This window comes from Mustela nigripes, chromosome 3, assembly GCF_022355385.1.
Source record: "Mustela nigripes isolate SB6536 chromosome 3, MUSNIG.SB6536, whole genome shotgun sequence".
NCBI classification, from domain to species: domain Eukaryota; kingdom Metazoa; phylum Chordata; class Mammalia; order Carnivora; family Mustelidae; genus Mustela; species Mustela nigripes.
In genome coordinates, this window is record NC_081559.1 from 158,039,011 (window position 1) to 158,063,984 (window position 24,974).

The 24,974-nt window shown below is 44.0% G+C and overlaps 1 protein-coding gene and 1 long non-coding RNA gene across 3 annotated transcripts in view; one reads left to right on the plus strand and one right to left on the minus strand.

Annotated features, from left to right (window-relative positions):
- Positions 1 to 24,297, plus strand: part of SDC2 (syndecan 2) — a 101,918-nt gene extending 77,621 nt beyond the window's left edge. The window contains exons 2-5 of the mRNA XM_059394905.1: positions 10,727 to 10,838; positions 16,998 to 17,131; positions 21,980 to 22,115; positions 23,027 to 24,297. Of these exons, the coding sequence (XP_059250888.1) occupies positions 10,727 to 10,838; positions 16,998 to 17,131; positions 21,980 to 22,115; positions 23,027 to 23,190 (546 nt within the window). The 3' untranslated portion in view covers positions 23,191 to 24,297. The remainder of the gene's footprint in view (positions 1 to 10,726; positions 10,839 to 16,997; positions 17,132 to 21,979; positions 22,116 to 23,026) is intronic.
- The window catches only part of LOC132014188 (uncharacterized), a 43,411-nt gene continuing 37,734 nt past the window's right edge, over positions 19,298 to 24,974 (minus strand). For both annotated transcript variants that reach the window (XR_009403233.1, XR_009403232.1), the window contains exon 4: positions 19,298 to 21,677. This is a non-coding gene — a long non-coding RNA (uncharacterized LOC132014188). The remainder of the gene's footprint in view (positions 21,678 to 24,974) is intronic.

Here is a 24,974-nt window from a genome sequence, read left to right on the forward strand (position 1 = left end):
GTGAATAATCACTTGGGCATATCTGGCACTAGGTCCTAAAGGTCCACTGTTCACATTATTCAGAATGACTCCCCCCCACACACACACCCAATCAGTGGTCTTATCCCCTTTGTATTTATCCCCTTCCTTCTTGTTTTGTTACTTTCATGTGGGTAAAGGCCGACACACTTTCAATCTTCCAGGATAAGGAACAAGCCACAAATGTCATCTTTGTTGAAAAAGCCCTCTTGGGTCAGGTAGTCACTGGGTCAAGACCAAGGCTTTCTGGAATTGGTAGGAGACACAGAATGAGAGGCTCTCCTTTCAGAGAGATGAGTGTAACAGAAGAGACTCTGAAAACCAGGAGCAGTGCTGAACATCTGGGGGCTCTCTTGGCATGTCAGCCCTGTAGGCCTGTCAGGGCATGGTGCTCCCAAGTTCAGGTTTTGGCCTCCACAAGCAGAGCCTAAACTGGAAGGGGAAACTTGCTCACTGAGAAACCCAGGCATTCTGACTTTGACAGGGAGCAGCTTCCTTGCTTTAAATAACCCAGGAGCCAAGAGTAGCTAGGAAGATGGGTAATGAAACCCAGGACCTTTTAGAACCTGGAATGTTGTGATTTGAATATCCATTCTGCTAGACCTTTTTTTCTTGTGATCTTATATGAAATGAATCCAAGTGGCCCAAGCACTGTGGGGTCGTTCTGTGGCATTCTGCTCAAGTGTGAGGTTATTTTGTTTCTAATGCTTGTCACTTACACACCTATATAATTGCATGTTGCCTTCTTTAGATTCTCTCTGTCTCTCTATAGGCACTTGTCCATGTTTGAATGCATGAGCTGTTGTTGAACTTCGAAAACTTGTTTGTACTGTTGATGTTAGAAGTTGGTCCCATGTGACTGTGTGACTCATTGGCTTTGTGCTTCCTATGCACTTAGCCCCATATATATGTGTACAAATGCAGTGATAGAATTAATTAGGAAAGAAATCGCTCATAAGCCACCATCCTCACCAGTGCACTCTGTGTGTGTGTGTGTGTGTGTGTGTGTGTGTGTGTGTATCTCACGACCCTGAGATCAAGACCTGAGCTGGGATCAAGAGTCAGACACTTAACCAACGGAGCCATCCGGGTGTCTCAGAACTCTCTTCATTTTCCATCTCCCTATCTGCCTTTGGCCAAATGATGTGAGATTTTAATAGAGTTGTAATATTAGGAGAAAGTAAAACAATATATACTTTTTAAATTTAATGTGTTGTCTAAATACTTTTTTTTGTTGCTTTGTGGTATATGATTTTTTAATGGCTCCGTTGAGAAAGGTAACACATCCCATATAATTTACTGAGCATCCCCACCCCTGCACCTACCCATAGTTGGCATTTAGGTTGTCTCGGTGAATTTGTTTCAGGGTGGTAGTAAAGCCCTAACTCTTCCTCTGTTAGAATTTTTCCTTAGGGTAATTCCTGAGAGTAGAATTATCTGATCAGATGGTATAAAAGATTTTGTATCTTCTTAAAACACCTTAGCAGTGTGCTACCCCAAGGGCCTGTGCCAATTTCTGTTAGTTGGCATCTTTTAAATAGTCCAAGTGTCTCTTTACAGGCCAGTAGTAAAGTGTCTCATATTCCTATTAGCATTCAAGCGCAGTGCTAGACCTCCAAGTAAGGTCTCCCCTGGAAATTGCATCCATCAGCCACTGCTGGCCTCAGCCTGCAGGTCCCTTCTCCGGCACCCCCTGGAGCCTGGCAGGGTGTGGTCTGCCCTTTGGACATAAGGTCTTTCCCATTTGTCAGTCCCATAGGCTTCCCACGGCATTCTGTCGGCCCCCGTGTAGGGTGGAGAATATACATGTTTGTGTCGTGGGGCCTGAAGTTGTCACAGTTGAAAACCCTGAGAGTGAATTATTAAATCTAAACCAGAGCCTGTTGGCTTCTTGTGCTTGACTTGGACTCTGTTCCATTATGGTAGTTTTTACAAAGCACTTCTGAATAAGAAATAAATTCCAAATCTTCCCCTCCACCCCCAACTCCTGCCGCACTCCACCAGGACACAGAATCTCGTTATTTCAGTTAGACTATGTTAATACTGACCCTTTCCAGCACTTGGGACATTTCAGGTTAGGCTCACACGGCTTCTATATTTACTCCAGTCTAAACTGTGGTCATATGGATAACAAAATAAATACTGGAATATTCTCGTTTGGGAGGGGGAGAGGCAGCAATGCTTATAATAACATGGCTACATGTTATTGCCTTCCTCTGTTTGATATTCCAAAAAAGGAAAAAAGCACAACTTGGAGCACATCTGTAAGTAATGAACATTTTCCTTTTGTGTGTCATGCATATTCAACATTATCCCACTCAGAAGTCCCAGGCATTGCTTTAATGTACGTTGCTTTGCACAGTCGTATTTTTGTTGCCAACAAATATAATTCAGGACAAAGGTTCTTCCCTTCTCTCTCTGGATTAGGAATCTGAACCTTTTACCACAGACAGAAGTAAGAACTGTTAGTGTGTGAATTAAAATAAAAACTTAAAAAAAAAAAAAAATCCGTGTGTCCTGCTTCCCTCTGCCCTCCCCCCAACTTGACTTCCACGTTGCCCAAGAGGAAGACTGGTTTTTGTTTAGCATTAGCAATAAACCAATTTCAGGAAGAGTATTTCTTAAAAGACATATTGATTGAATTTTGTAATTCGAATGTTTCAAAATCCAAAAGCTAGGAAATCAACCCGCTGTGAACCACTTTTAGGTTTTTTTGTTCTTTTGCCTTTTTTTTTTTTTAAACAAAGAGGAGCGTTTCTACCATTAAGTACAACTTAACTCAGTGTTGTTTTTTAAATGCTCTTCAGCCATTTAAATGTTCTCCAAAGACTAACACTGTCTCTGGCTCATTGGAGGCATCCTTAATGAGTTGGCACTTTCTTCTAAGGTCAACACTTATCTTTATGGCTTCTCCTCCCAGTAGAGGCAGAATTGCAGGTTGTCTTTTTTTTTTTTTTTTTTAAGATTTTATTTATTAGAGAGACGGAGAGAGAGCACAAGCAGGCAGGGAGGAGAGAGAGAAGCAGGCTCCCCTCTGAGCAGGGAGCCCGATGCAGGGCTCGATCCCAGGACCCCGGGATCGTGCCCCGAGCTGAAGGCAGCCATTTAACCGACAGAGCCACCCAGGCTCCTCGTTGCTGGTTGTCTTTTTAAAGAGATCAGATACGACACTGATCTGGTTTTCCCAGATGTGAGGTGACCAGGTAACTTCATTAGACAGGATGGTTCTTTCCTTTCCCCAAATGGCTTTAAGCTTCGGTTCAGCCTTTCAGGGAAATGTGACCTCTTCCACTCTTTGTTGTACCTTTATCCTGTGCTGGCTCATGGAGCACAGTGCTAGGTCTGATAGAGGATGCAGGAAAATATCAGCCCTGTCCTGATTCTTGGACCTCTTCAAGGAATGTGCATTCTGAGTGGTAAGATAAGATTCCCCCTCTGTATCCCAACAGGAAAACCCCACCTGAGTGTTAATTACAAATGAGTGGTTCAAACTTGAAGAACTGTAGGAATTCCCTCATTTGCCGTGCCTCAGTTTGTTGCAAAAGGTTCACAGAACAAATTGGATTTCTCTATAGACTCGCCTGTAATTTTACATTAAAAAAGAATTTTTTTTTTAAAAGATTTTTTATTTACTTTTTGACAGATCACAAGTAGGCAGAGGCAGGCAGATAGAGAGGAGGAAGCAGGCTCCTTGCTGAGCAGAGAGCCCAATGCAGGGCAGGGCTCTATCCCAGGTCCCTGGGATTATGACCCGAGCTGAAGACAGAGGCTTTAACCCACAGAGCCACCCAGGTGCTCCCCCAATTTTTTTTTTTTAATTTGCCATTTTTATAGGCAGCCCTGACTAGTCCTTCTCCCTCATGCTTCGTACCTACATGCGATTCTTCCTTCATGAAACCGAATGTTGTTTTTTTTTTTTCAGAATTTGGATTTATTTTTCCCAATATGTGCAAATAGATAATTTAGAGGCATACCTTGTTTCATTTTGCTTTTTGCAGGTATTGTGTTTTGGTTCTTGTTTGTTTGTTTTTTTAACAAATTGAAGGTTTGCCCCAACCCTGCATCAAGCAAGTTTGTCAGCGTCATTTTTTCTCCAACAGCATTTGCTCACTTGGTGTTCCTGTCACATTTTGGTAATTCTTGGAGTCTTTCATACTTTTCATTATTATACTTGTTACGGTGATCAGTGATTACAACTCACTGAAAGCTTGCATGCTGATTAGCATTTTTTAGCAATGTTTTATAATTAAGTTACGTAGATTGGTTTTTTTGGATATAATGCTATTGCCACTTAAACCAAACCTGCCATATTTCTGAGGCATGCCTGTAAATCCATTCCCCACTTTATGGAAGGTACCCTAAAGTGTTTCTTCAAAGGCTTTAGGGCTTCCTGGGTGGCTCAGTTAAGCGTCTGACTCTTGATTTCAGATCAGGTTATGATCTCAGGGTCCTGAGAAGTAGCCACACATTGGGCTCCCCACTCAGTGGGGAGTCTGATTCTCTCCCTCTCTGCCCCTCTCCCGACTTGTGCACTTAAGCAGGTGCCCGCTCTCTCTCTCTCTCTCTCTCAAATCTTTAAAAAAGAAAAAGTAAAACACTTTTAGCTTTCTTAAGTAAAGAATTTATCAATTTTCTTTCACGTATGACCTCACCTTTGACCTTGGCTTTTGTATGTATTTTATACAGGATGTTAGAGTAAGCCTGGGATTGTGATAAGGTACCAGGTAGTTGGCTGTAAACAAACCCTTAAAATACATGCTTGTAAATACAACAGTGTTTGCTTATAAGCTTACATAACCAGCAAAGGTCGCGTATTCAAGGACAACAGTATCTTTTTCCAACAATAAACATAGGGCCCTTTTCTTCTGTTACCTCTTTGGTTGGGATGGGATAGTTGGTAGAGAGGAAGGTATTACAGAAAGGAGTGGCCGTTGATACTCATGACTCCAGGCATCCTTCATATGGGGAATTTAGCGGACATGAGGCAGAGAAGGAACTTTTAAGCTAGAACTCTGACTCTTAACGTAGATTTGTTTCCTATCTAGGATGCCAAGAATGCTAATTCTGAAAGATGTTAAATAGGTATCCTGGAGGGAGAATTTCCATGGCCAGAGTTTGTAAGTGCTGGATCCAGCAGGTCAGTGTGACTCTATTGCAGTTCTTCTGGGGACCTTTATGATGATGAGGTGTGAATCACAGGAAGAGCAGGCAGGGAAGTAGTCACAGCGTGGCCAGCACTCTCAATGAGCATACACTTTGAAGTTCAGACTTCAATATGAATTCTGCTCCCCACTTCTGATCTGTATGTTTTTTGGGCAAACCTCAGTTCCTTGGTCTGCATTGGAGATTGCTGAGATGACTACATGTGCCAGTGCTTATAAAAAACACTTAGCACAAAATGCCTGGCACATAATAAACACTTAACAGTTAGCTACAACTAATCCTTTGGAACCCCAGGCTGAATGGCTCTGATATCTTCATGTTCTGGGGAATTACATTGTAACAGAAAGAGCCTAGAATTAAGTGTCCAGAGTCCTGGGCTCAAGTTTGAGCACCAACTCAACAGGATGATTTTAAACTGTTTTGCTCTGTTTGTTTACTTTTGAAATAGGGGATCTTGATGGCTGTCATGTCCAGTCAAGCTTTAAGATTAATGTTCCTTTGGGCTTTACCTAAGCCAGAATTGTCAAGTTCATCTGAAGGACACATGTGTCATCTCTGAATGACTATATGGGTGGAAATTTTAGGTAATTATTATTTATTTGTAGTGTATGTTAGCTAGTAACAAGATAGTTTACTAAGTCATCTCTGGAAAGATAAGCTAAAATTATAGCCAATTTGACTGACACTTTGTAATCACCATAAAAATTAATATACATTTCAGTCTAAATCAGGATTAGATGTGCCTTTATCCTAAAACTAAGAGCATTGTGTAGGTGTTTGTCTTCTAGGATGTGGTCCAGAATGTAATACTAGGCCACATGAATATTTATTTTTATATCCAAAGGGTGATTTTCTGAAGGTCAGTTGCAGGGATATCTGGTGTCCATAAATAGTTAGATTTTCTACTTTCTGACTTTGTTATTAACCTAAGTTGAAAGCGTAAAGTGAATTTAACACCTGCTGCTTTGAGCTTTAATTATCTTGACCACTGTTTATCGCTTGCACTAGTTTAAGGCAGTCAGAGGACATTCATCTAGTAGATAAGGCAGTGTATCTTTCAAGGAAGACCTCAGATTCCTAAATAACTGATTACCACACTGACAGTTTGAAACAATATTTGTTTGAGGTTTACTTTTTCTACGGACTATGTAGGTTTGTACAGTTGCTGTCTCACAGACAGACAGGTTGGGGATGGCACTGAAGCCAAGATCGGTGCATGGGTCTTTTATACTGTTACACTGAATTAACGTTCCTCTCTTCATTTATATTACAGATACCATAAGAGTTTGTTCTAAATCATTCTTTCAAAATACTGGTTTTTATCATCCTCAAGTATGTAAAGCCTGGGTCACCATTGCTTGCCTCAATTTTCCATTCTGAAAGGAGTTTATTTCCATGCAGAGGTCTTACATAAAGGAAATTGGTGTGACCAGGTCCCTTGAGTTTGTCGTGGAAACTGGGGTTTGGGTAGAGGAAATGGCAGCAGCCGACACCGGAAGTGCCGGTGAGACCCTCGCGTGAAAGCACTTTCAAAGCTGAGGACTTTTAATTTCATCCTGTAGGTGACAGAGAACCAACAGTAGGTTTTTAGCTGAGGTGATATATGGTGGCATTTAAGAAGTATGGTCTCAAACTTAAAGACTTAGCCGGTGGCCAAGTAAGGAGACCTTGGGAATTCACGGTCCAGGCCCAACATGGTGTGGTTGCTGCAGTTTGGGGGCTCGGGAAGGAGGGGAGCAGTTAGGGTAGAAGCAGGTATGTATCTTGCCTGCCTTGAGGCATTGTGGGATACCAGACTGAGGCAGTGGTGCGTTCTCTGGGAAGAACTGCCGCCTCCTCGGAGGCAATTAATTTAGTGCTTTCCAGGTCCTGTGGCTGAAGGTGGTGTGAAGCGTCCGCCTTTACCTTGGTTTGCAGGAGATTTTCCTCCTCGCTATACCTAATAGCTTTCCACAACTTCCCTCTGCTCTCCTGGATTCACATCTTGCATCAGCCAAGGGGGACAAGGTCTGAAAAACCAGCTCTATTTTCCTTCCAGCTCGTACTCAGCCCTGTTAGCTAACAGTATTGGCACAGCCTCACAGAAAGGGTCGGTCCCAAATTCAACAACATCGTTATGAAATCCTCTAGTTGGGCTGCTGCTCAAGGCTGCCGGGCTGTGCCTGTGAATGAATGTTCTCCCCATTCCCTCAGTCCACTGGCTGTGTCTCATTGAGCAAGAGGGTGCTCAGAGTGTGTCCTGGGGTTTTCTGCTTAGCGAGGCAGGTCACACTCGGCTAGGTGTAAAAGCAGGAGTCTTGAGTCACCCCTCTCCATGGCTTTCGTATCTTGCCCCAGGGGAGTGTGTGTGCATAATCCATTTCTCTCTCCAGGCATGGCGAGTGCAGAAATTCAGCCCAGAATGTGGTACCCCCACCAAAGGCATTTGTCATATTTGGAAAGGCCTTTTTTTATTTAAAGGAAAGACAGTGGAGGTATTCTTTGAGCATTGTCTGCTGCAGGGTGAAAAAGGGCCCAGCTTGTTACGATATTAGACTCTGTGGAAGGATTTTGGTAATTCCTCCTCTGTGCTGGGTGCCCCTGACGTCAGAGCAGGAGATAACTATGGGTTTGATGTAACAATTATTTGCATGACACTGGAGGATGGAGGAGCCAGGTACCTCTAGTCGCCCTCGAACCCATGAAACTTCCTGTCCGCACCACAGCCATGCTGGAGCCCGGTAGACCCTGAGTGGCTGAGGGCAAGCCAGTGTTTCCCGACACACCCACGCTTCCTTCCTGAGTCCTGTAGCTGCTTAGACCGGGCAGCTTTGTCAGAGGGTTGTCCTGTGGAAGTCCGTTGCTTGTCACACCTACCCAGTGTGGTTGGACTTTGCGGTGGCCAGAATTCCCTGGGAGACGTGTTTGGCCCCTCTGCCTGTCTGTCATGACAGATGTGTCAGAACCGAGAACGAACTCACCTAATGAAAAGAAATTCAGTTTACCCATAGGGATTAAAATATCTTCGTGTTACCATGCCACCTCCAACGTCTTGGACAGAGCCAAGAGGAAAATGAAATCAATGTTAAGAAAAGACAAATAGGTTTCTCATATGTTAAAAGATACATTGACTTACGTCTTAGACTCTAGGTTATTTAAGATGATGCGATGCAATGCGTAGGGGAGGTTTGGGGCAGACCATCTCCCAGGCTTAGAATGGAGAGATCTTAACTGGAGGAATCCTGGAGGTCCCCTGCCATGTACTGACTCTGAAACCCAAGTCAAAGGCCTGTTTGTTTTAGGCAATCTCAATCAGTTGACAAATATTTATTGTAGCCATGCACTTTGAGAGAGGCAGGGAGCATGCTAGGTCATTGAAGACTGGCCTTAAGCAAGTTGTACCCAGCTGAGGGGCAAGAGAAAATACACATGAAATGATGAGAAATAACAGTAGGTATTTAGGGCTTAAACTGTTCATGTGCTATAAAGTCCAAAATCGCAGTGTACAACTACAGGACCTCCAGGGACTGGGGACGTCAGAGCCTATTTCCTAGGTAGGATTTGAGAGCAAGAATGAGACGGTCCCCCAGATGACTGTCATGGGACAGAGTTTAACATAAGCAGGACTGATAGTGCATTCCAGTGCTAGCCCCAACGGCCCAAACAGCATTTACTAAGCACCTACTATATATATACACTAAGTACTGTGATTGCGGGGAGCGGGGGTGGATTAGAGGGGAGGTACAGTCCTTGCCCTCAGAGCGGCAGGGAGTTGGCGAGGGGTCAGATAAGTTTACTGTTGAGCTGCGGAACCATCCTGATGTGGTTCACGAGCTTTGGGACTTACTGCCTGGAAGGGTGACGATAACCTTGGAAACCCATGTGATGCAGGATGGCCTCCGATCGCAGAGGTCAGCTCTGACCATTCTAGCAGAAAACTGCCACCAGGCTCTTGGCTCAGGGTGGTCCCTCGATGCCTGCCAGCCACTGGAGAACCAGTCCTAAGGATCTCTGTGCTCAACGTGCTAGTGAAGCTCACACAAAGGAAGCTTCCGTGCTTTTCTGCCGGTTGGCACCGAGGCCCTGTGGAGAACACGGGCTCAGGTTTATGTGGCTTCGCTTCTCTAAGCAGCTGCTGAAACCTGAGAGAATAAAGGAGGGCTGTGGGGGAGAGCTGGACCCGTCTGTCTTCCTAGGAAGGTTCCAGTCAGGGCAACCGCTGGAACAAGAGAGTTTTATTTTCAGAGGAAATCTAATGAGAGCCAATGTAGTAAGGGAGACTTTTTATAATTCATCTTAGGAGCAAACATTCAGTTTTATTAATATTTAAAAATAGGACAATAATGAGTGTTGCCTGTTTTTGAGCGCAAATGTTTAGAATCTGACTGTCTGCTTTGTTTCTGGGTTTTCCTGAGATACTGGTGGGGAAAATACCAATTTACTAAAACCAGTTTTAAAAAAAAAATGAGGGGCGCCTGGGTGGCTCAGTGGTTTAAGCCTCTGCCTTCTCAGGTCATCATGATCCTAAAATCGAGCCCCGCATCAGGCTCTCTGCTCGGCAGGGACCTGCTTCCCTCTCTCTCTCTGCCTGCCTCTCTGCCTGCTTGGGATCACTCTCTGTCAAATAAATAAATAAATAAAATCGTTTTTAAAAAAAAAAATGATATGTCTACTCTGCCTTCCATTCATGTGAGTTACTCTTCTGGCCAGGATGAGGTTGAATTTTAATACAAAAACGCTTATTGAAGAGCTCAGAAGCTGTAAAGCTGGCCTACTTTGAGAATGATCCCTCTTCATATGAAGTGTGTGATTTGCTGGTTCCAAGTGCCAGTAATATAAAAAGAATGTGCTCATGTGGCTTTATCTGCATTTGTCATTAAGGCTCTGCTAAGCCAGTGAACCCTAGACATGGGCTCCGGGAGGGCTTTGGCTCTTGTCAGAGGAGCCCCCTGGGGACTGCTGCCTGCAGGGTGCCCTCCCGCCTGGCGTCTGCACGGTCCAGGCTCCCGGGACTCCTGGGAAGCTCTTGGCCACAGTGACAAAGCCCTGAGGATGGCCAGGCCTGCAGACGTTTGGTGGGCCTTGATGGCTCCCTGGGTGATTTGGCCTGAGTGGGGATAATACTGTTGTATTCATCCCCAAGAAAGTCTTAAATAATCTGGGTGTTTGGTAGTTCTCCAGCAAGGGAGCCCCACAGTGACCTTGTGACAGAGAGAATGCCTGAGCTGGCTTTATAACTAACATTGGGACCACTGAAACTCAGACAGGTTTAGTGGAATATAATGAAATAAGCCCCTGATAGGTGCTTAGGTCTCTGAGCTGTTTCTTTCTCCTGGATTAGGCTATGGAAGCTTCCCTTGGGGGCGAGAGGTTTGCCTGTGGTCAGCCGGGGACTTGGTCTGCGTTATCAGGATGTCCTCAGGAAGCGGAGGGGCCGGAAATGTGGGTTCGGAGGGCTGGAGGAGACAAGGGGTAGCCACTGTGGCGTAAACCTGAACGGTAAGCTTAAAACGAGCGTGTTTCTGGATCTCTCACCATCCTGAATCCCTTCTCGTTCTTTTCTCAGAGAGCAGAGCTGACCTCTGATAAAGACATGTACCTCGACAACAGCTCCATCGAAGACGCTTCGGGAGTTTATCCTATCGATGATGACGACTATGCTTCTGCATCAGGTTCAGGTAAGGCCGGCTCCTGCCGGGAGCGCTTCTGTTCTTCATGCTGGCGTGTGCGCGTGCTCATGCACACACACACACACACACACGCACACGTACACACGCGCACATGCACACGCACACGCACTCCTGGGGCTTATTTCAAGGAGACAGGCAGGATGCATGGTGGGTAAGGACACACCTTGGGAGCCAGAATGCCTGGATATATTCTAGTATTCTAGCGTCCGTCACTGAAGCTGTGAGTTCTCGGGACTGTGTTGGACTTGGCTGAGTCTCCGTTTCTGCCTTCATACAATGGAAAGTAGGGATAGTCTCTGTCATCTAGGTTGTTGCGAGGCTCAAAGGGGTTAACACCTCTTGAGCTCTTAGAGTTTGGTGCTTGGCAGGTAGTCCTTTTCCTGTTAACATTAGTTTTAATTTTATTACGAAGGCTTTCAGAGCGATAAAAGTGGAAAGCCACCCTTAAAGAAATCCCTCAGACATGAGTTTCTTGAAGGCACCAACCCAGTGTTCCCAGAGTATGCGTGAAACCAAAAAGAGTTGTGCTGGCTTACTCAAGAGGAGGAGGGAGAATGTATCAGCCCAGCAAAATGAGGATACAGTGATATCCTCGTTCCCCTAGTATATCTGTAATCTATGACCTCAGTAATGCTGGATGACAAAACACTCCAAAATGTACCAGCTAAAAACAACAGCTGTTCGTTAGCTTATTATTCTGAGGATGGCAGCCTAGGCTGGGCTAACTGGACCCACTTGCATGTTCATGGTCATCTGTAGGCTGGGTTTGCAGCTTTACTGATGTTGGTTGTGCTTTGTCCCAGCTCTGGGCAGACTTGGCTTTGGTGTGCATAGTCTCTTCCTCCTCTAGCGGCCAGCCATTTGTTGAAGGAAGGATGCAGAGATCATAAGAGAGCACATGGAAGTGTGCAAAGTCTCTTGCACACTAGGCTTAGAATTGGCACAGCAACCCTACCACACTTTATTAGTTAAGAGCAAGTCACAGGCAGCCCAGACTCCGAGTCTTCTTTAAGATTTTATGTATCCATTTGACAGAAGAGAGAGACAGGGAGAGGGAACACAAGCAGCGGGAGTGGGAGAGGGAAAGCAGGGAGCCCGATTCAGGGCTCCATCACAGGACCCTGGGATCATGATCTGAGCTGAAGGCAGATGCTTAACAACTAAGGCCTCCCAGGTGCCCCGCAGACTCTAAGTCTTGACGAAAGGATGTACAAACTCATGTTACCGAGGGATATGGACACAAGGTGGGGGAGTAAAGGATTCTGGCATTTCTGCAATCTACCACACGTGAAATATATCACCTGTACCAGGAATGCCCCCCCCCCCCCCCCCCGCCAATAGGTGAAAAGGAAGAAAACCTTGTGCATATATTCAGCAAATAATCAAGTCAGAAATTTGAGGTCAGGAGTGTGCTAGGAAAGTCTTATCCAGGACCTTTCTTGCTTGGTTTTCACTGTAGATTCAACAGATGGTAAAAGTTATGCTGAACGTAGATGTCCGAAATCAGACTGGCCTGAGCTTCAGGATGACCCAGAGCAGACTGAAATCAGTTGTTGAGGTCTACCTGTATAGAAGTGAGTGTTTTAAATTGGAAACCAGCAAGTCTGAGAAAGGCGAGAGAGGTAGTGGCTGACCTAGTAACAGTGAGCTTACGGTGCAATTCGAATGTAAAAATAGCCCTAGATATTCTTGGGGAAGTGATATATACCACACATGCAGAATAAGTGTGGAAAGAGTTGTTCTCCGTAGCCCACAACGCTATTAATATCTTTCACTCTTGGCACCTCTTTTTTTCCTTTAGCACCTCAAAAGTGCTTTGTAACTATCTTCAAAATGTCCCAAGAGATCATAAATATGGACCCCCTTTTCCTCCCCATTTCATAGATCTTAGAATCCAAGAGTTGTTAGATCTGCAGACATTGTCCAAGTCATTTTCCTGACTTCTGCCAGGATTGTCCTGAAGTTTAATAGAAAGAAAGCAGGTACATCATCCGGCTTCTCTGCCACCGGAGCAGGTGAAAGGACTTTGGAATGGGTCATTTGAAATCGAGAATACACTAATCAGATAGAGCTAAGCCTTCACTGAGATCCACATTGCTTTTGCCTTGGCTCCAGCTCTGGGCAGAGCATTGCAGCAAAGAAGTGCATCATTCTAGACTTTGGAGACCCCCTGGCACTGCTTAAAGATCTACTGATTCACAGCTTAACGGTAGTAGTTCTAGTTGTAACTGGAATTCGTAAAGCCTGTACTGTGTCTGTTGTTACACTTCAAATATCTCTATAAGGACAGATTGTTACCCTCTTCAGTCTTCACGTGGGAAAGCCCAAGACACGGAGAGATTGAGTAACTTGCCTCAGATCACACTATCGGAGAGTAATGGAGCTGGACTAAGGGCTGGGAAGTCAGACTCGAGAGTTCCTTTTTCCTCCTTTGTTGACCTGCCTCGTATGTCATAATAAGTTACTCTAGAATTAGGGCACCCTGTCTAGCTGATGCCCAGTCCCAGCTGGAAACTGGGATTCCTCGGGGTTTTGACTAGTGTGCCCTCTGTCCTCACTCCTATCTTAGCTATCTAATGGGAAAGCAAATGGACCGGAGGAAAATGGTCAGAGGCCTAGAGGATACTTCACAGGTGAGGAGATGGGCCATGATATTGGTGGACTCAAGAATGGACATTAATGAATATGAGCACTCCAGCCACTCATTGTATGCCAGACTTACACCATCTTCTTGGGACATAGGGAGGAAAAGGACTTTGGTCCCTGTCTTCAAGGGACCAAGAGACTGAGAGAAATGCAGAAATGAGAAAAAATAATTGCACCACAATGTCCTGAGTGACGTAATATGGAGAGTGCTGTACAACAAAAATTTGAGTCAAACATAGAGTTCTGGTTAAAAATGGTGGATGGAACACACGTACTTTCCAATGCCCAACTAAGCTGTCAATAAAGGAATTGGTCCTAAACTCACAAGGACACATAAAACAGGAGAGGAGACCAAAGCCATGATGTGTTGAAGGCTGGGAAGCAGATGGTCTTGTAATGGAGAGAGAGGGGATGATGTTGATTCTGGGCAAGATGGCGCCAGCAGCAATTTCCCAGTTGGAAACAGGCTCTGGGGTGGGATGTCTCAGGCCATGGGAAACAAGGAGAGCTTGCAAGTCAGGGATGATGGAGATATGATCCTGGGGGCTCCCAGGTCTCTGGTTTGGGCAGGGCGGCCATCTATTTGAATAAAGATGATAAATACAGTAGAAGAACTAGCCAAGGCAGATCGCTCCTCTGTCTCTGATGGAAGAAGGCTAGCTTGAGGGAATTGTCGACCTTACAAAAATCTCTTCTCTCTCACAACAGAGCCTCCTACTTTGGTGATTCGTATTTGTAACTGTTATGAACGAAGGGCGTCTTGAAAGCCCTTAATGGACAATTTTTCATTTGGCATTGGCAAAAATCTTTTGTAAGGAAATGATTCATTGCAGGAACAAATCAAGCGTATTATGTGTAAGACTTTGATAGAAAATCAGGTGGGCCGATAGAAAAGAGCAGTGTTTCTGGAGCCGTCATTGTTATTGATGTATTTACATACTGCTATTTTATGTGTACAGTGCTTTCTGATATCTGTCACATGCAGACGTCTAAGAGTGAGTTATCCCCATTTTACACCTGAAGACACTAAGACTTCCAACATTTCTCGCCCAAGGTCACACAGCTAAATATGTCGGAATCAGTGCTGGACTTGTTTTTAATGCCAAATCCTGTGTTTATTTCAAATATACCCTACCATTTCTTCTCTGAGGATGAGTGTACGTGCTCAAGTTAAAGGAGAGAGTTGATAGAATATTTTTTAAAATGTGACTTTAAACAGAAATAAAAGCAACACAGTCACAGCTCTTGCCCTGTTTCTAGCATGTTACCTCTTCTGCACTGCTTATTACGTTACCTGATTCTGTGAGGAATTCGGAGGTATTCATTACTCGTTCCTGTCTGAGGAAGCGGGTTAGTTTGAGGTAGAGAGTTTGAGTTGTTATACGTTTGACAAATGATCACTTAAAAAGAATGTTGTATTTGAATGTGAGAAATTCTCAGATGCTATTCTGGTGGTCAAAAGGCCAAAAGCAAAAAAGAGTGTCCAGGTGGCAGTTGGTGGTTAGTCACTGTTGAACAAATACTGGATCGGAGCCTGTATGTGCTGGGGAGTCTGTCAGGCACTCAGAGAGCAAACCAGAGCAAAACAGAGGCTTCAGAGAGGCCAGAGCCTTGCAGACCTTCCAGTCTCATTATGGGGGGGTCGTGTGGGGGAGATGACTACTTCATTCAGTAGCCTAGAAATAAATACATGATTACACATCTGTGGTAAATGTACTTCGGCTAAGAAAGCCATTTAACAGAGGACTCTGTAATATGGAAGGGAGAACAAACTGGGGAATGACCATTGTGCTGAAGTCTAGAGGTGAATGAGGAGTTGGTCAGATGAGGGCTTCCAACAGGCCATCAGGGAACAGGCGAGAGGGGAAAGTGATGCTCAAGGAAGCTGGAAAGTCAAACATAAGAGTTCTGGTTAAAAATGGTAGATGGAACACACATACTTTCCAATGCCCAACCAGGTCCAGCCAGGGCTGGACCATGCAGGGCTGGACCATGCAGGGCTGGACTGAGGCATTTTCTTTTCATCTCAGGAGCAGTGGGGTACCGTTGTAATGGTTTTAAACAGAAGGGTGATGGGGTCACAGCTGGTCTGTGGGCAGAGGACTGAGAGGGAGCTCTTGGGAAGAAGGCAGGTCTGGTGGCTTATGGGTAGATCACAGTGGAGTGGATCAGACTGGTGGTTCTGGAACTGTGGAAAGGTGGTGGGATGAAGACATATTAAAGTAAAATCCAAACTAAGGTGATCAGTTCAAGGTGGGGTAAGGAAGAAGTCAGGGTTGTGATTTATAAGACTGGAGGATTCCGTCCACTGCCAGGTAACAACAGGTCGACAACCGGGTTTGTGGGAGGATGGGGGTGAGGGGTGGGGGGCGGAGAGGAGATTGTGAGCTCTGTTTTGAACATTGAGAGGTGGACAAGCAGGCCAGTGGCGTATGTAGGTCTCCATTTCAGAGTGTTAATTAAGCTAATGTTATAAACTTTGGTTTCCTTTGTATTTAGATAGTAATTGAAGCCAGGAGTGTGAGGGAGGGAGAAAACAGCCTAGGGCAGAACCTTAAGGGACTCTGATATCTTGCATCCAGGTCTAAAGAGAATGAGCTGAAGGCAGAGGCTTTAACCACTGGATCAAGTCCCGCATCGCATCGGGCTCTCTGCTGAGCAGGGAGCCTGCCTCCTTCCCCCTCTTTCTCTCTTTTCTCTCTGCCTACTTGTGATCTTTGTCTGTCGAAAAATAGATAAATAAATCTTTAAAAAAAGAGAGAGAGAGAATGAGCCTGCAAAGGACACTTAGAAGAGTAGCCCAAGAGGTATAGGGGGAAACTGTGACGTCAAAGTTCTAGAAGTCCAAAGAACATATGAAGAAGGAGATGATCATTGACCGGTGTCCAGTGGTGCGAGGGGCGTCTCGTTAGAGGAGAGCCACTCTGGAAAACGGCTTTGGATATGGCAGCACAGAGGACGTCAATGACCTTATTGACAAATGTCACCGATAGCATGATGACATGGGAAATCTGACTAGAAGGAGGCCAGCAGAGTGCATTGCTGGTGAGGAAGGGAGCTCTCGTGAGGATCCACCATGCCACTGGAAAAGTCTGGCTATAAAAGAGGGGAAAGAGAGGGCAAAGAATAAAGGGTCTGCTGCGGGAGAGTCTGCCTTTCTTATTGTTATGTCGTGTTTGAAAATGAGAAATGTAGCGTATTTCAGCATAGGAAAGGAAGAAATCTTGTGGGCAGGAGAGATTTGAACATGGAAGTAAAAGAAAGCTGCTTGAGAGCATTGGGGATGGTATTACAGAAAAACACCAGGCTGCCCGCAGATCACTCTGAAATCACCTTGTCGCAGTGGAAGCTGCGGGAAGGTTAGTGTGGGATCCTTGGGGAGTGGGTGGTTTGGAAGCACCTGACCCTGTCCGCGTCCACCCCACACAGCACTCTCTGCTCATAGAGAAACCTGTGTTGGGATTCCTGTGCTCCGCTCACCTTTGCCTGGTTTTTTCCCAGGAGCTGATGAGGATGTAGAGAGCCCAGAGCTGACAACATCCCGACCACTTCCAAAGACAGGGTTCACGAGTGCTGTTCCGAAAGTGGAAACCACGACACTGAAGATACAGAACAAGATACCTGCTCAGACGAAGGTGTGTTTGTTTTGCATTGTGTTAGCAGGTTCTTGTAAATGATTTTTTAAATTGCCCAGAATGTTCCTTTTGGGATGCCCCATTTAAAGTGGTGTAAGGATGCATGGTCTTTTCATTATATTGCTGTGAATGGCTCTTCCTTACTCTGCATGATTGTTTTGACATTTACCCACCTACTAGTTCGTTGTTTTTGTTAGAACCATACAATATGTAGCCTTTTGAGACTGGCTTCTTTCTCTGAGCAATACACATTTAAGGCTCCTCCATTTAAGGTTCCTCCGTGTCTCTTCCTAGCTTGGGAGGTCCTTCTTCCTACTGCTTTTATCATCCAGGCCTAGCTTTTATGTGGGTATCTTTTATAGGATGCTCCTTCTAGGAGGTTTTCTGTTTATTTGGGCTTCAGCCAAGAAAATTTGTTTTCATTTCATAAAGAATTTATTCTGAGTTTAAACCATTGTGAACTTTTATGTGTGCTAAAACGGGTTATGGAATAAGGACACTCCAGGTACCGGTCTCATTATTTCTGAACGTCTCCCTTAGGCCTATCATCAGTGGCCTACAGACTTTGCCCTCTTTGAGTGATAATGATGCCTGTGGTTACATCCCAGTATATTCATTTTAAGAGCTGAGTTATTAAGAAATAAGCTCTTTGGGTTTAGAACACAGCAAAATTACTAGCTAGTGAAAACTGAGACAGGTAATTTTGGCTGTATAATCATGATATTGTAATTAGTTGACTAGTCACTATTGGGTGAGCTATTGAAGTTGGAAAATGCAAATGAAAGTCTGAAGAAGGGGTGCCTTGGTGGTTCAGTCTGGCTCTTGATTTCAGCTCAAGATTTCAGGGTCCTGGGATCAAGGCCCGCGGCAGGCTCAGTGCTCATCATGGTGTCTGCTTGTCACTCTCCCTCTGTCCCTCCCCCTGCTCTGTGTGCTGTCCCTCATGCACACTCTCCCAGATAAATAAAATCTTTTTTAAAAAAATGTCTGAAGAAGGTCTAGGCTTTAAATCCTGCATCTGGTCAAATTTCTTATCTCTCTGAGCCATTCCTCATGGGTCCTTGAGAGGATTAATTGTGGGTGCATAGAGCATGTCACCTGAGACCCAGTAAGCTGTAGAGACCGAGGCAGTTCACCAAACGAGTACATATAACTGCAGTAGTAGGCTTTGTTGATGGTCCCAGGGTAGCAGGCTGGTTACGAAAACCCAGAAACACAAGTGTCCACTTTGAGAACTCACTCATCCTTTGGTTGGAAGTGAGACACTGCCAGGTTTTCATAGGAGAGAGGGCATGGAAGGCCATCTCCTGTCGATAGCGACGTGTCTTCTCTGGAGGAAGAGGTGCCCCCCCCGAAAGGGTAGGAACACATGGGGGCCATCGCACGCTTTCATTTTCCTCCCTTTGTCAGAGGGTACTGGTTTTCCCTCCCAGCCCCAGTGTACCCCCAGGACCTGTGAACAGGAGTGTGAGGGACAGAGCTACATATGTTTCCACAGAAGGGAAGGAGCCATGCTCTGTCCTCTGTAGCTTGGAGTGTGCTCTCCAGGGTTAATAAGATGGGCCAGTTCCTGTTGGTGGCAGACGAACTTCCGGGCCAGGTCATAGGGGAAAAGGAGAAGCCCTTTGAACCCTGAGGCAGATGTACCTCACATGTTCTGGCTCCACTCATGGTAGCTGCTCCATAAACATGTGAAGTTGAATGAATGAAAGAAGGATAAGAGAAGGGGAGAAATGAGAAGTAATGGGTGTGATTGATGGTTGGATGGGGAGAGGGTCCTCAAAATTGTGCGGCAGTTATCCAGTGTGGCCATTGAAGGACGCATTTGGTATTACCACAGTTTTGTTTGACCACTTGTGACTGAATCTCTTGAAGTCAGTGACTGTCAGGATCCAGTAGCTTGAGGCAGGAAACTCCATTTTGGCTTTCAGGGGTCAAGAGTTACATCCTAAGCAAAACCTAATGTGACAGTAGTGTTCTGGTCAGTTGACAGGAGTGGATTGAAAATGGATTTAAATTTTTAAAAATTGGCTTTAAGGAAGTAATTGTGTGAGATCTAGATAAAGAAGATAGATGTTTGGCAGATGAGCTGAGAAATTCAGAATCCCCAAACATTTTAACACATATTTATCTGCCTAGTATCATTTGTATTCAACGGAGTCATCATTCATCTCTTCATGAGAGGTTTATTAAATGCTGCTCATTATGTGTCAAACATTATTCTAGGTACTGATAATGATAATATTGATAGTGAATATTATTAAGTGATTTCATTTTCTATCTTATAGTTACATGGCGGTACAACTAAATTAAACATTGCCTCTAGGATGCCATTAACATAGACTGCTTTCAAATGGGTCTGACAGAGGCATCAGTGTCACTGTCACAGATATTCTGTCTAGTTTGTTGTAAATTTATGTGACAGAAATAAAAAGAACACAGTTGTTTGTTGAAGCAGAGCATTGCTTGCAGTCTTTGACTTCTCATACATTTCCACAGCATCAAAAACACCAGACATGGATGTGACAGATCTTTAATTGACTTCGTTTAATCATCTATGGTGCCTTTTTATAATTTCATCTTGCACATACATACAAGAGCTAAGGTATTTCAGATTCGCTCTGTACTGTAGAAATAATTCTTCTTGGTCAAACCCTTGCTTCTGTACAATAAAGTGTTTCAGTGTAAAGAACGAATGTTGCATCCAGAGCACCTGGAAGCTTGTGCACGGATGGAGTATCCCTATTCGTGCATGGTGACCCCAGCTTGTGGAGACTGCCTGTCCCCATACCCACAGACACCCAAAATGCAGAAGCAAAGTCAGAGGGAATTGTGTCAAGTCTCACAAATGATTATAGAGACTCAGAAAATCTGAGGGGATTCATGGGATTCATCATAGTAATGGGACACAAAGATGTGGCTAAGTTAAACTCAGTCTCTCATATCACAGTAGCTGCTATATCCATCTTAGTCACCACAAGAACTCCTTTACCCTTTTCCCTAGTGATAAGCCTGAGTAGCCACCTGGTTGAGTTTTTGCTTCCCTTTCCTAACTGCTGGGAGCAGTGCTACTGAGCAGTGAAAAGGATATTACGTGAGAACCTAGAGAATCCATCCGCTCAGCTCTTGAGCGGTCTGTCCTTCACCATGCCAGTTAGTAACAAGTTTTCCATGGGAAGAATGAAGAAAATGCAGGCAAAATGCTGCCAGTGAGCTTCTCTTTTCTGCTGTATTTTGGTTCACAAAGACCTGGGAAGACCTTTCATGTTTTCTTGTTTCAGTAATGTAGATCGTAGTGAATGGGTGCATGCTGGGTGCGTGTTGTACAGCGGTGAAATAATTCTCTGCAGCCTGTGCTTTCTATAAGTCATGCCAGGTTGAGATTTAAGGGTATAGGGTTTCTTGCAGTTTGGGGAAGCGTTGACAGACCTTCTTTATCCCACTTGATGATATGAATGCCATCTTCATTGGAAGCTTAGTGCTCTGTTCACTGAGGCAGGGACCCATGACCTAATATACTCCAGAATTCAGACAGAGCCACGTGGCCTGCCTGGTCTAGTTAGTGATCCTTCCTGGGAATACTTTCAGGCACTCCAGGAAGGTGAGGTCTTTTTATGTTTTTAACCCTCTAGGCTTGAGTATCACGCTGACATTTTGGATGAATCCTGACCTCCAGAAAGCAATCACTTGGCCACAGCATAGAGTCCTAATGAAAATGGACTTAGGTGTTTATAGAAAGACTAGTAGAGCTGATAAGGGTTATTGTCTACACTAATTATTGCCAAGGGAGTTGACAGTGTTTCCCTCAATAGTGTTGGTCAACAAGAACTTCAGCCTGACAGTTAAAGGTTGCTGTAAGAACATGGGTGTGATGTAATAAACACCTGAACTAGGCTGTGAAAATGGGAATCCAAGGAAGGCACTTTATTTGAGAGACTGGTGGAAGGCAAGTTGATAGGACTGTGACATGGCAAAACATACAATTTGAAATGTGCTCAAATAACTTTGGGGGTCCAAAAGAATAGCTGGTATGATTAATGGAAATAGAAAAGAAGGTTGATATTATTCAGTGATACAGCTAAGGGTTAGTGTCCTGCACACTTCTGGGTGTTTGGGGTTAATGCTGACTAGAGATGAGCTTCTGAGAGTTGCCATCTTGGATTTGTGCTTTAGAATTGTGGAAAACCCAAGAACCTCACAGTGCCCTTCGTTAAATGGAGGTCGGCACCAAGGTGCAGGAAAGTGGTATGACTTGGTCAGGATCACATGGGAGTTGCTTCTAGAGCCCAGACCCCTGACGTTCTGGTTCACTGAACTGAACTTACACTGAAGTTGTAAAAGTGAGTAGGTAGAGGGGAGCATTGCTGAGTAAGTCTGGAGGGCTACTGCACAGAGTTGGTTGCAGGAAGAGTCCTTGGAGAACACCTGGAGGGAGAGCCTGAAAGGAAGCTGTCGTCATCACAGTGCCCGGTGTAGCAAAGAGATGAAGGAATAAGGAGAATTGGGACCATGTTCTTGGGTTGGCACAGCCAGAGAGAGCTGGAACCTGAAATCAGAGGAGTGGTAAGAAAAGAGACCTTATAAAACGTCAACTAAAACAACCTAAACTTGTCATTTGGATTCTCTTGAACTCGCTAAGCGGCCATCTTGCCTCTACCTGTGATGGTGTTTTGCAGAACCATGGAGAGCATGGCTCTACCCCAGGACTCACCCGTTGGTATAAACATCATAGTTATTTCCCAAATTCATTGTTGGGAAAAAAAAAAAACTAAACCCTGGAAATGTACTTCTGTTTTCTCTTCTTTCTAGCACATTAAAAATGATCTTTATACTCTTTTCCCTTATCAGTCACCTGAAGAAATTGATAAGGAAAAAGTTCCTCTCTCTGACTCAGAAAGGAAAATGGACCCCGCTGAAGAGGATACAAATGTGTATACTGAGAAGCACTCAGACAATCTGTTTAAACGAACAGAAGTCCTGGCAGGTGAGTAGCCCAGTGGGGACCTGGTGGCAGGGTCCTTAAATAGGCCTATTTGGCTAAGTGATATTCAGAGGTGTAAGCCAGGCTTATTAAATGTCACCTTCCTGTGGAGAGCAGTCTGAGGGCCTGTCTCATTCTAGAGTGAGAGACAAGAGTTAGGCAAATGTTCTTTTTTTTTTCCCTCTGCTTCCTCATCCTACCACTTGGTGTAAGAAGAGGAAAGTTTGGACTTGAATTGGTCCAGAACAACTGGGTATGGAGGAGATGGTAGGGTGTGAAGCTCAATCCGTCCAGTTCCAAGTTCTCCTGATACCAAAATAAACTTGAGAAGGAAAAGTCCTTTATAGGGGGAGGAGGGCAGTTGAGGCCAGTAAGACCCAAGACATTAAGGATGCTGTCTCTAACTGTAACTTAGCTGATGAAAGCAGTCTCCATTTGATTTTAAAGGGGAAGATTTGTGCGATTTAAGAGCACTGAGTCCTTGAAAGGACAGTACCAAAGCCAAGACGAGAAAGGACATTTGCTTGCTTTTTTTTGCATTTACCCTTACAAAACATAAGTCATTTATATCCTGTTTTGTGCCTTCACTGAAAAAGCAACTAGAAGATTAGATATGAAGTGTGAGAAAACTGAAGAATTTTAAAGTATGGAATTAGTTGAGGCCCCAGTCAGATTTTTCTTATTGAGGCTTTTGGCTGATATGATTAATTCTAATCAAAGAAAGTATCGTCCCTTCTTGGGAGTGTCAGATTTGGGTAATTCACCTGGATGCCTCATCAAATCCACTTTTTCAGCATTTGGGGGTTTTTTGAGTAGAGCCTTTTAAAAAGTATAAATAGATTGGGCTTGACAAAGTTAATTTCTGCAACCCTTGAATCTCTCCTGAAAGTAATCTTCCTTTCGGCATGTTTCAGCGGTCATTGCTGGCGGAGTTATCGGCTTTCTCTTTGCGATTTTCCTTATCCTGCTGTTGGTGTATCGCATGAGAAAGAAGGATGAAGGAAGTTATGACCTTGGAGAACGCAAACCATCCAGTGCTGCTTATCAGAAGGCACCGACTAAGGAGTTTTACGCCTGAAACTCCCACTTAGTGTCTCTATTTATGAGATCACTGAACTTTTAAAAATAAAGCTTTTGCATAGAATAATGAAGATCTTTGTTTTTTGTTTTTTGTTTTTTCCATTAAAGGGCCATTCTGGCACTTTAATGATAAAATCCCATTGTATTTAAAACTTTTCATGTATTTCTTTAGAACGACATAAAATTAAAACTTAACATCTGCAGTGTTCTGTGAATAGCAGTGGCAAAATATTATGTTATGAAAACGCTCTATGTTCATGGAATCGGTTTAAACTTTTATGAGCAGATACAAAATGATTGTTTTTATCCTCTGGTTCGAAGATGAAAGCTGTTTAATTTGTGTCCGCATGTCTCTGATGGACCTTACCAAGTTGGTCTTAACTTTGTTAATTTATCTGTTGTTCCCCTCTCTCCTCTACTCTTCCCCTCTTGTCCCCTTGAAAACAGAACAAAACTCTATGCCTTTTGTAGCTGTTACGGTGCAATTTGTCTTTGGATAATTCAGATAATGGTAATTTAGTGTATATGTGATTTTCCAAATATGTAAACTTTAACTTCCACTTTGTATAAATTTTTAAGTGTCAGACTATCCATTTTACACTTGCTTTGTTTTTCATTACCTGTAGCTTCAGGCAGATTTGCAACAGCAAATTAATGTATAAAATCGGACGATTACCACAAAACTGTTCAGTCATAGCTATGTAATCACATCTTCTTTTGGGAGGATTTGATGTGAGTTAACTGACAAGCCTCAGCAAACCCAAAGATGCTAACAGTATTTTGAGAAGTTGCTGCAGATTCCTTTGGCCACTGTATTTGTTAATTTCTTGCAATTTGAAGGTACGAGTAGGGGTTTAAGGAGAAATCAGTTTTTGTTCTTAAAAATGCATTTAAGTTGTACACGTCTTTTTAAGCCTTTGAAGTGCCTATGATTCTATGTAACTTGTTGCAGACTGGTGTTAATGAGTATATATAACAGTTTAAAAAAAAAGTCGGTATTTTATAAGCACAGACAATTCTAATGGTAACTTTTGTAGTCTTATGAATAGACATCAGTTGTCATTTGGGAACATAAAAACTACTGAATAAATCATGTGGCCTAATATTGAAAATGTCACTGTTATAAATTTTGTACATTTTCGATCCAATGTACATCTCCCCTTTGCAAATGACCATCTGCTCTCGAGGATGATGGGGGTTTGATTTCTGAGCGTTCCGTAGTGTCTGTAAATCAAAACCAAAGAGCTCATCGATGAGGCTGTTTACCAGACTCCCTTCTGAACTGGCCAGAGAAAATCTGAATGTAGCCTCCTGCTTGTGTTTGGGTGTCGACATTGGAAGACTGCCAGGGAGGGAATTGTGAAGTTGGCAAGCTTTGTAGGCTAGCTGATGGCAACATTGAGAGGGTTGCGTGCTTTTGCAAATAACTCTTGGGATAAATTCTAAAGAACTGAAAGGGACTTTCCTGATGTCAGTATCTAAGGTTTTGTCCTGTAGACAGATGAAGACTGAGGTACCTTGGAAACTGTGCTCCAGATCTCTCCTGAAGCTTCACTAAAGAACCAGTACATGGAAATGCCATAGTTTACCCCGTAGGGAAGGAAAGCGGGGCAGGGTGGCTCTGTGCATTAAAAGGAGGGCCTCCCTGCTGAGGATTGAAATTGCTGGAAAGCGGGGGTGCCTGAGGAGGAGATGGAAGTCTGAGGGTACCCTGCCTGGGTATTTCCTTCTAACAACATTTCCTTTTCTGTTTTCACCATAAATTTTGTTTTACTGTGTGAG